This window comes from Panulirus ornatus, chromosome 72 (assembly GCF_036320965.1).
Source record: "Panulirus ornatus isolate Po-2019 chromosome 72, ASM3632096v1, whole genome shotgun sequence".
NCBI classification, from domain to species: Eukaryota; Metazoa; Arthropoda; class Malacostraca; order Decapoda; family Palinuridae; genus Panulirus; species Panulirus ornatus.
Window position 1 is genome coordinate 3,280,385 of NC_092295.1, and position 12,528 is coordinate 3,292,912.

Consider the following 12,528-nt stretch of genomic DNA (forward strand, 5'->3'; position numbering starts at 1 on the left):
GTTGTCTTTTCCTAGCGCTACCTCGCACACATGAGGGGGGAGGGGGATGTTATTCCATGTGTGGCGAGGTGGCGATGGGAATAAATAAAGGCAGACAGTATGAATTATGTACATGGGTATATATGTATATGTCTGTGTGTGTATATATATGTATACGTTGAGATGTATAGGTATGTATATTTGCGTGTGTGGACGTGTATGTATATACATGTGTGTGTGGGTGGGTTGGGTCATTCTTTCGTCTGTTTCCTTGCGCTACCTCGCTAACGTGGGAGACAGCGACAAAGTATAATAATAAATAAATAAAGATACGTACACGTCATAATGAAGTAGTGAACACTACAGTATAATGAAGTAGTGAACACTAGAGTACTGCTGATAGTTAAAAAGGCCTAACAACCTCGTTGAAGTCTAGCCTCTACCTGGCACAAGGACCAGTTCATGAACGCCTTTGAACAAGTGAACATAAATCATTTTAAATTATTCAAGTGTGACCTTGAGAGGCAGTTCAAACCACCAATATTGCTCGTATTATTGGTAGTTCAGCAGGAATAATAGGTTCCTCCATTATGACATGTCCATAGAGTGATATACAGACTGTAATACAGACTATGTCATGAATTGACCTGTATTGAGATGTACCAAGGAACGGGGAAAACTTGCTGTCAACAGCAATATTTACATGGCCAAACATGAGGGAAGTTGGATCAACAAGATCTACCTTGCAAAACAGTTGCAGGTAAACAAAGTCAGAATCAAAGATTTCAGTAAGAATCTAATCTAAAATGGCGATGATGAACAAGGTATACTTTTTAAGGTTTACTTACAAATTAACTAAACTTGGTGTAGTTGTATTGTTCCTAATGCATTACTAGTTATTTTTTTCAAGTGTTTACGTACCTTTACTAGCTATTATGGCTATTTTACTATTATAGAATTTACTGTCTCTATACCACTTCATTTTCGTGATATCACACGAAGAATATATTGGTATATTCAACCCTTAATGTATATGTGGGTTTGACACGAGTAAATACTACTATAAAAATCACTGCAAGTCGTTAACTGGTTCCTTGGTTTTTAAAGACTACATGTTAGATACAGGAATGACCCCAGTGCAGGGGTTCGAACCCTGCTAGTGGCCGGCTATTGGTCAAATACCTAAACCAGCAGTTCATCTGAGACTGCTTGATAAATTAGGTACCTGGCCAATTCTAATATATATATATATATATATATATATATATATATATATATATATATATATATATATATATACATATAAGGTATTCATTTGCTCGTAACATGTTGGCAAAATAATTGTCAACATTTACTCTCAAGAAACAGGTCATTCAACAATAAAAATGCCTTCGTAAATGATAAATGATAAAGACATGTGGGATAACAGGTAGTGAAAATACCATACAAATGTTAATTCATTTATTTCCCACTGTGGTGCAGACAATGGAGGAAGGGGTTCATGTATTCAGGTGGGTGATGTCTGTAGAGGGCTAATTGTCCTCGGTACAAGGTCAAGTTATAAATGAGTCAAGTTATAAATGAGTCAAGTTATAAATGAACATTCTAAAACAAATGCACAGGTTGTGGAAAACGGGGGGTGGGGGGGATATGTAAAACTAGAAAGCATAATGTGGGCGATCAAGGCTTCTGTCAATGTTTATTATTGGGTGTTGTGACTGCTTGTTATCATACGATTTCAGGATGAAATGTAAAGAAGCCAGGTATGGAATGTGATGGCTGGGCGAGCGAGAGGTGGAAGAAAATGGTGAATGGTTCTAGTTGGAGTTACTGTCTTGGATCCATGTGGCCACCTTCTCGTCCAGGGTCAGAACACGATCCTTCACACCATCGTACATATCCTGGAAGGTCTTGTCCTTCAAGGTGTCCGCCTTCTCCTGCAACCCACAACCACACTTACAAACATGCCAAGTCCTACGTGGTTCCAATCCACCACTTGTGCCATTATTAATCTACTCTGACCTTCCTAACTACACACTCTATACCTTCTATGTTATGTTATGACATTGCTAATTACCGGACTATATCAATATGTTCCTAATCCACGGGGAAAATGAAGCACGACAAGTTCCCAAGTGCACTTTCGTGCATTTACCCTGATGATGTGATTATGACATGAAAGTGCACTTGGGAATTTATTGTGTTTCATCTCCCCGTAGATTAAGAATATATATATATATATATATATATATATATATATATATATATATATATATATATATATATATAGATAGATAGATAGATAGATAGATAGATAGATATACACAGTGGACATAGTACATTTTGAAATCCATCTAACCAGTCCGTAAAGATAATTTCTTTAAGCGTACTTACAACAAATGGTGTGTCAACTACGTATAACAAAAGAATTAAACTAGGATGCTCAATTAATTCGTACTTACACCGAAGTCAACAATAAACCAATGTATTAAGGCCACCAGAGGGTACTTACCTTTAACCAGTTCTTGATGGGAACGAGTGAACTGACCAGTCCTTGAATAGCCTCGTTCTCCTGTGCCCATTCCTTCACATCGGTCACCTGCAACATTACAATGATCGTTAACGTAATGGCAACATTTAGAATGATTATAGTGTTAGATGAGACAGTATGGACAGATGAGGTCCTAATCAAGGCCATCCCATTAACGCTATATTTATATTCCTATGAGTCCACGGGGGAAAATGAAACACGATAAGTTGCCAAGTGCACTTTCGTGTCATAATCACATTATCAGGGGAGACGCAAGAGAGAAATATAACAGTCAGTTGATATACATCGAAGAGACGAAGCTAGAACATGTTTAGCAAATAGCGTCCAAGCTTCGTCTCTTCGATGTATATCAACTGACTTATATTTCTCTCTTGTGTCTCCCCTGATGATGTGATTATGACACGAAAGTGCACTTGGCAACTTATCGTGTTTCATTTTCCCCGGAGATTCATAGGAATATATATATATATATATATATATATATATATATATATATATATATATATATACCATAACCTGAGCCGCTACACCACGGGACTATATAAACTCAATACTTTAACACTATATTAAGGTAATTACTCTCTAATGTAATTACCTCACATTGTACTGTATCATGTAACAACTCATTCCCTGTAGAATTACTCCCCTTACACCCCCCCCCCCCCCCCCGGGCCTACCAGTGACTTTCTCTAAACACATAATTACACAAATAATTACCTTTTCTCTAAACACATAATTAGACAAATAATTACCTTTTCTCTAAACATAATTACACAAATAATTACCTTTTCTCTAAACACATAATCACTCAAATAATTACCTTTTCTTTAAACACATTACACAAATAATTACCTTTTCTACACACATAATCACACAAATAATTACCTTTTCATGAACATCATAAATAATTACCTTTTCATGAACATCATCAGCGACATCTGATGGCGTTTTTGATGGAAGTTCCTTCACAAAGTAATCCGTTACTGGCCTAAAGTAATCCCTGATGGCATATACAGTCTTCCACCCACTCGACCTGAAAGGATCAAGTAATTATTACCTTTCCCAACCTTACAAAATATAATTCAACTTTCATTAAATAAATTCATATTGTTATTGTAATATTTGCGAGGTATATTAGGTTAGGAAAGTCTTAAGTGGTTCGTATGGTGTCTTAATATAAGAATAACTTATTAATATATACAGGGAATCATTTAATATATAAAGAGAATAACTTATTGATATAAGAATAACTTATTAATATATACAGGGAATTATTTAATATATAAAGAGAATAACTTATTGATATAGAGGGGGAATAACTTATCAATATACTTGGAGAATAACTTACTGATATTATTACGAGAATAACTTATTTATATATAAGAGAATAACTTACTAATATAATACATAAGGAGAATAACTTACTGAAATATTAGAATAACTTTTTTTTATATTTTTATTTAGGAGAATAAGTTATTAATATAGAATGAGAATAACTTGTTAACGTAACTAAACTTACTGGTTGTCCGTGTGGTCCACTGGGAGAGCTAGGGCCAAGGCTGAAGCCAAGATCAACACCAGAGCTGACATTACTAACCATGACCCACGCATGTTGACCTGGGGTCACGTGAGAACACAAGGTGTTAACTACCTCTCATGTGGTCATGATCACACACACACACACACACACACACACCATGTTTACATTAGTAATAATAACAGCAAAATAGTCCTTAATAAATCCAAGATGATAATAATAATAATAATAATAATAATAATAATAATAATAATATTAATAATAATAAATAATAATAATAATAATAATATTAATAATAATAATACTATGTTTTTTTTATCATTGTCAAACTGCATATATGATACAAAAAGATATTATGGTAAAAGGGCAATTTAAGATTAAGTATAAGAATTATATATAATAAAAATTATAAATATCACATAAAAAACTTATGTGGTGGAGTTCACTACCATGTGGTGGAGTTCACTACCATGTGGTGGAGTTCCCTACCATGTGGTGGAGTTCACTACCATGTGGTGGAGTTCACTACCATGTGGTGGAGTTCACTACCACGTGGTGGAGTTCACTACCATGTGGTGGAGTTCACCACCATGTGGTGGAGTTCACCACCATGTGGTGGAGTTCACTACCACGTGGTGGAGTTCACTACCATGTGGTGGAGTTCCCTACCATGTGGTGGAGTTCCCTACCATGTGGTGGAGTTCACCACCACGTGGTGGAGTTCACTACCACGTGGTGGAGTTCACTACCATGTGGTGGAGTTCACCACCATGTGGTGGAGTTCACCACCATGTGGTGGAGTTCACTACCACGTGGTGGAGTTCACTACCATGTGGTGGAGTTCACCACCATGTGGTGGAGTTCACCACCATGTGGTGGAGTTCACCACCATGTGGTGGAGTTCACCACCACGTGGTGGAGTTCACTACCATGTGGTGGAGTTCCCTACCATGTGGTGGAGTTCAATACCATCAATTGTGGAGTTCACTACCATGTGGTGTAGTTCCCTACCATGTGGTGGAGTTCCCTACCATGTGGTGGAGTTCCCTACCATGTGGTGGAGTTCACTACCACGTGGTGGAGTTCAATACCACGTGGTGGAGTTCACTACCATGTGGTGGAGTTCACCACCATGTGGTGGAGTTCACCACCATGTGGAGGAGTTCACTACCATGTGGAGGAGTTCACTACCATGTGGAGGAGTTCACTACCATGTGGAGGAGTTCACTACCATGTGGTGGAGTTCACCACCATGTGGTGGAGTTCACCACCATGTGGTGGAGTTCACCACCATGTGGTGGAGTTCACTACCATGTGGTGGAGTTCACCACCATGTGGTGGAGTTCACGACCATCATGTGGCTTCACGGAAGCCCACAAGTGTCTAGTGGTGGAGGCCAGCCACCTCGAACACTCCACTCCTCCCCTTGACCGTGAACCTAGCCACTACCTCACACACGCCACTACACCACACACCACTACCTAGCCACTACCTCACCCACGCCACTACACCAGACACCACTACCTAGCCACTACCTCACCCACGCCACTACACCACACACCACTACCTAGCCACTACCTCACCCACACCACTACACCAGACACCACTACCTAGCCACTACCTCACCCACGCCACTACACCAGACACCACTACCTAGCCACTACCTCACCCACGCCACTACACCACACACCACTACCTAGCCACTACCTCACCCACGCCACTACACCAGACACCACTACCTAGCCACTACCTCACCCACGCCACTACACCAGACACCACTACCTAGCCACTACCTCACCCACGCCACTACACCATACACCACTACCTAGCCACTACCTCCCCCACGCCACTACACCATACACCACTACCTAGCCACTACCTCACCCACGCCACTACACCAGACACCACTACCTAGCCACTACCTCACCCACGCCACTACACCACACACCACTACCTAGCCACTACCTCACCCACGCCACTACACCAGACACCACTACCTAGCCACTACCTCACCCACGCCACTACACCAGACACCACTACCTAGCCACTACCTCACCCACGCCACTACACCATACACCACTACCTAGCCACTACCTCACCCACGCCACTACACCATACACCACTACCTAGCCACTACCTCACCCACGCCACTACACCATACACCACTACCTAGCCACTACCTCACCCACACCACTACCTCACCCACGCCACTACCTCTAACCTAGCCACTACCTCACCCACGCCACTACACCACACACCACTACCTAGCCACTACCTCACCCACACCACTACCTCACCCACGCCACTACCTCTAACCTAGCCACTACCTCACCCACGCCACTACACCATACACCACTACCTCTAACCTAGCCACTACCTCACCCACGCCACTACACCAGACACCACTACCTAGCCACTACCTCACCCACGCCACTACACCAGACACCACTACCTAGCCACTACCTCACCCACGCCACTACACCAGACACCACTACCTAGCCACTACCTCACCCACGCCACTACACCAGACACCACTACCTCTAACCTAGCCACTACCTCACCCACGCCACTACACCAGACACCACTACCTAGCCACTACCTCACCCACGCCACTACACCATACTCCACTACCTCTAACCTGGCCACTACCTCACCCACGCCACTACACCACACACCACTACCTCTAACCTGGCCACTACCTCACCCACACCACTACACCAGACACCACTACCTCTAACCTAACCACTACCTCACCCACGCCACTACACCAGACACCAGTACCTAGCCACTACCTCACCCACGCCACTACACCAGACACCACTACCTCTAACCTAGCCACTACCTCACCCACGCCACTACACCAGACACCAGTACCTAGCCACTACCTCACACACGCCACTACACCAGACACCACTACCTCTAACCTAGCCACTACCTCACCCACGCCACTAATACCATACACCACTACCTCTAACCTAGCCACTACCTCACCCACGCCACTACACCAGACACCACTACCTAGCCACTACCTCACCCACACCACCACTACCTCCCGCAATCATTCATTGTAAACAACAATTATTGACACACACACAATGGCCAAGTGACAATTTAAGAAACGAGTGATTGAAGATGTGGTTCTGTAATTGTGTGCCAGAACCACCAGACACATACACCTCCTCCCCTCTCCTGCTCACACGGAGGAACAGAAGAGAAAGTTGAGAGAGAGAGAGAGAGAGAGAGAGAGAGAGAGAGAGAGAGAGAGAGAGAGAGAGAGAGAGAGAGAGAGAGAGAGATGGTTGAGTGAGGTGTTACCACTTGGTGTGGTGAGGTGGTTGAGGGAGGAGCAGAAAAGAAAGTTGTGTGTATGTGTGTGTGTGTGAGAGAGAGAGAGAGAGAGAGAGAGAGAGAGAGAGAGAGAGAGAGAGAGAGAGATGGTTGGGTGAGGTGTTACCGCTTGGTGTGGTGAGGTGGTTGAGGGAGGAGCAGAAAAGAAAGTTGTGTGTGTGTGTGTGTGTGTGTGTGTGTGTGTGTGTGTGTGTGAGAGAGAGAGAGAGAGAGAGAGAGAGAGAGAGAGAGAGAGAGAGAGAGAGAGAGAGAGAGACGTCAAACCTAACTTTATGTTAAGTGACCTCAAACGACCAATTCATTCTAACGAATAAACTGGACGAAATAGAAGTACAGGGAAAAAACAATATAGAAAGTTCACCATATTTAAAAACTAGCATTTTCAAATTTTAATTACCTAATTAAAACAATTTAAGATAATACTACAATTGGCTTGTAAGTAGAAAAACCAGTTAATATCTATATAACTAGAAAACAGTACAATATCCACAGCAGACAAGCACATGACCCACTTATATCTTCTTAAAGTAATTTGACCACTTTGATGTAGTGGGTTTCCCCCCCCCCCCCCCACTGGAAAGCTTCACTGTGCATGAAATTAAAATTTTTAAAACAGAAATGATCCAACACACGAGCCACGAGAAGAGGATATGTTGACACTAATTCACTCCTACCGGTTTTAACATTTTTTTTTTAACCATAACACAATAATATACCGTTTAATTATCAATTTTAACATTTTTCTAACTATATCACAATAATGTATCGTTTAATTATCAATTTTAACATTTTTCTAACTATATCACAATAATGTACCGTTTAATTATTAATTTCTTTTACTCCTCAGACCTTAACTATCATATATATTTGTTAAGGTAAATTTCTATGTCATTCTTTGACTATATATAGCTATAAAATAACGTTAAATTGACGATAATCCATTTTAACATCGAACGAGACAGTTCTTGTTAAATAGCGGCACTAATTTCAACAATATAAAAACTACGTCTTTCACATCAACCACTAGAGCGAGATCTTACCAGTGACAAGTGAGGAGTAGTGTGGACGTGTGAACTGCTTGGATGTAATTCACCTAATTGCTGCCACCACCAGACTGTCAGGTGGTGGCCAGGCCCGCCCTTTATATATGCCCGCCGCCATGCCTGACCGACCACTACCTCCCTTAAATTTAGCGCGCAAATAATATTCGCTATTTGGTGGATAATACACTCCAACTGAATTATTTATTGTTTGTTGATACTTCGATAAAATTACCATCGTGTTATGGAAAATAGGAGTTTCTATACTGTACGCTAATTTATATAATTATCATCAAAACGAGATCTTCAAATTTAACTCCCGCGAAAAAGGTGTGTGTTCCGAGAACTGGGAGGGATGACTGTACCATGACGTCACGACGTTTCTCAACGCTGATTGGCTGGCGTGGGACGGTATATACGGATATGGCCACGGCTTCCGGTCATTCACAATTGCGTATGACCAGGGGCAAAACATGACACATACTCGATGTGAGGATCTTGTGAGAAGCGGCTGAGCTGGAAAATGAAATGCTTTTCGGTGAAATAAGCACAGAACACTATGTCCGACCTGACCCCGCTGTGTATGTGGGTAGGAAGCCATATTTAAATATGACTTGACAATCACATCCTACAAGGTCAAGGTCAGGTCAATATACCTAGAGGGTTATGTAGTACAGCTGAAATGGTCAAACTGTCGTTGTATTTGGTGATGTTTTGAGCACACTGCATTTAATGACGTCACAGTCGAAATATACATGTAGTGCTAAGGAATAAGTTCGTTAAATCATTTATTTATTAACATTACGAAAGAACAAATTATTTAGCTGGTTTTTCCAACGCATCTAAACCAATAACCAAGTGCTTTACACGATTTCTAAAACAAGTTTCTCAAGCAAGAATATAAATAATTTAAAATACATATTCAAATAATTTTAAATACAAATTCTAATAATTTTAAATACAAATTTTAATAATTCTAAATACAAATTTTAATAATTCTAAATACAAATTTAAATAATTCTAAATACAAATCTTAATAATTTTGAATACAAATTTCACTTATAGATAGGCTAAAACAGCCTTTTATTTTACCGTTATCTTAACATCATTAAATAAAGCCTTTTAATTTTTATTTATCTTTATATCAAGGATAATTTCATTTTCCATTTATATCATTAAAGAAAACCTTTTAATTTCCTTTATCTTTATATCATTTAAGACTTTATTTTTCCTTATTAAAGATAGCCTTTTAATCTTCCTTTATCTTTTATTAACAAAGATAGTCTTTTATTGTCCATTATCACTATATTATTAAAGATACGCTCTCTCTCTCTCTCTCTCTCTCTCTCTCTATCTATCTATCTATCTATCTAAACCTTTCTTGTAACTTCCCATGTCCTCTTCACGACCCCGTAATTTCATCATTAGTCAGTAAAATGAATATATATAGTTCGTATAACCTAACCTTTGACCTCTCTTGGGTCACCAACCAGGTGGGGCGTGACCCCAGGTCATGTGACCTCACATCACATTATGAGACAGCAGCACATCCCACGTGACCCCCAGGAAGGTCATGTGACCTCACATCACATTATTTGACCTCGACCTGTACCAGACACCAGACATAGATGCCACATTGCTTTCTCTTCTATATCTTTCTATAACATTGATCCTAACCACACATCACAACCTTGTGGATCAAGGTTATATCATGGATGTACACAAGTAAATAGTACACACTTGGGTTTGTAACAACACACTACTGTCTGTACATCTGTACATCAATTTGGTTTATGTAATCAAATGTCTGTACATCTGTACATCAATTTGGTTTATGTAATCAAATGTCTGTACATCTGTACATCAATTTGGTTTATGTAATCAAATGTCTGTTCTTTCTTTTCAAACATTTTTTCGCTTGGTAAATTTAAACTATATTGATGTACAGATTTGAACTAGGGTGTTGTTAGATATTGTAACTACCTTGCCAGGGTAGACTAGGTTGTTAGATATTGTAACTACCTTTCTAGGGTAGACTAGGTTGTTAGATATTGTAACTACCTTGCCAGGGTAGACTAGGTTGTTAGATATTGTAACTACCTTGCCAGGGTAGACTAGGTTGTTAGATATTGTAACTACCTTGCTAGGGTAGACTAGGTTGTTAGATATTGTAACTACCTTTCTAGGGTAGACTAGGTTGTTAGATATTGTAACTACCTTTCTAGGGTAGACTAGGTTGTTAGATATTGTAACTACCTTGCCAGGGTAGACTAGGTTGTTAGATATTGTAACTACCTTGCCAGGGTAGACTAGGTTGTTAGATATTGTAACTACCTTGCTAGGGTAGACTAGGTTGTTAGATATTGTAACTACCTTTCTAGGGTAGACTAGGTTGTTAGATATTGTAACTACCTTTCTAGGGTAGACTAGGTTGTTAGATATTGTAACTACCTTGCCAGGGTAGACTAGGTTGTTAGATATTGTAACTACCTTGCCAGGGTAGACTAGGTTGTTAGATATTGTAACTACCTTGCTAGGGTAGACTAGGTTGTTAGATATTGTAACTACCTTTCTAGGGTAGACTAGGTTGTTAGATATTGTAACTACCTTTCTAGGGTAGACTAGGTTGTTAGATATTGTAACTACCTTGCCAGGGTAGACTAGGTTGTTAGATATTGTAACTACCTTGCCAGGGTAGACTAGGTTGTTAGATATTGTAACTACCTTGCTAGGGTAGACTAGGTTGTTAGATATTGTAACTACCTTGCCAGGGTAGACTAGGTTGTTAGATATTGTAACTACCTTGCCAGGGTAGACTAGGTTGTTAGATATTGTAACTACCTTGCCAGGGTAGACTAGGTTGTTAGATATTGTAACTACCTTGCCAGGGTAGACTAGGTTGTTAGATATTGTAACTACCTTGCCAGGGTAGACTAGGTTGTTAGATATTGTAACTACCTTGCCAGGGTAGACTAGGTTGTTAGATATTGTAACTACCTTGCCAGGGTAGACTAGGTTGTTAGATATTGTAACTACCTTTCTAGGGTAGACTAGGTTGTTAGATATTGTAACTACCTTGCCAGGGTAGACTAGGTTGTTAGATATTGTAACTACCTTGCCAGGGTAGACTAGGTTGTTAGATATTGTAACTACCTTGCCAGGGTAGACTAGGTTGTTAGATATTGTAACTACCTTGCCAGGGTAGACTAGGTTGTTAGATATTGTAACTACCTTGCCAGGGTAGACTAGGTTGTTAGATATTGTAACTACCTTGCCAGGGTAGACTAGGTTGTTAGATATTGTAACTACCTTGCCAGGGTAGACTAGGTTGTTAGATATTGTAACTACCTTTCTAGGGTAGAGGAACGTACACACATACAGACAACAGAACGATAAAAACTAAATTCTCACACAAACACACAACATCAAATGAAACCATAGCCTATCATTAGTTACGAATTACTTCAATGGTTGTTTAAAAAAGGTGATTGGTTAAGCTTTGAGCCTATCAACATCCAGGGTTCATTATATATACAGAAAACCGTAATTTACATCCCACAATTGAAATATGTTTTCCACCATTTTCTTCAAGTGTTAAGTGTAAGACGTCCAATGTACATGTTAAAGAGTTTAGTAGGTTAGAGAGTGTGTGTGGCGGGAGCAGGAGCCAACTTTCCAATCTTCGGAGAAAGTGTGGAGGGTGCGCACTGTGCAGTGAGGAGGGTGCGCACTGTGCAGTGAGGAGGGTGCGCACTGTGCAGTGAGGAGGGTGCGCACTGTGCAGTGAGGAGGGTGCGCACTGTGCAGTGAGGAGGGTGTGCACTGTGCAGTGAGGAGGGTGCGCACTGTGCAGTGAGGAGGGTGCGCACTGTGCAGTGAGGAGGGTGTGCACTGTGCAGTGAGGAGGGTGCGCACTGTGCAGTGAGGAGGGTGCGCACTGTGCAGTGAGGAGGGTGCGCACTGTGCAGTGAGGAGGTTGCGCACTGTGCAGTGAGGAGGGTGCGCACTGTGCAGTGAGGAGGGTGTGCACTGTGCAGTGAGGAGGGTGCGCACTGTGCAGTGAGGAGGGTGTG

At 40.8% G+C, this 12,528-nt stretch overlaps 1 protein-coding gene across 1 annotated transcript; it reads right to left on the reverse strand.

Moving 5' to 3' along the window:
- Window positions 1–1,425: 1,425 nt before the first annotated feature.
- Window positions 1,426–8,587, reverse strand: LOC139748033 (uncharacterized). Its single transcript, XM_071660597.1, has 5 exons — window positions 8,456–8,587; window positions 4,050–4,147; window positions 3,443–3,563; window positions 2,492–2,578; window positions 1,426–1,916 (listed from the first exon to the last, which is right to left on the reverse strand). The coding sequence occupies exons 2-5, from the start codon at window positions 4,139–4,141 to the stop codon at window positions 1,797–1,799; spliced, it is 420 nt and encodes a 139-aa protein (XP_071516698.1). The 5' UTR covers window positions 4,142–4,147; window positions 8,456–8,587; the 3' UTR covers window positions 1,426–1,796.
- Between the last annotated feature and the right edge of the window lie 3,941 nt (window positions 8,588–12,528).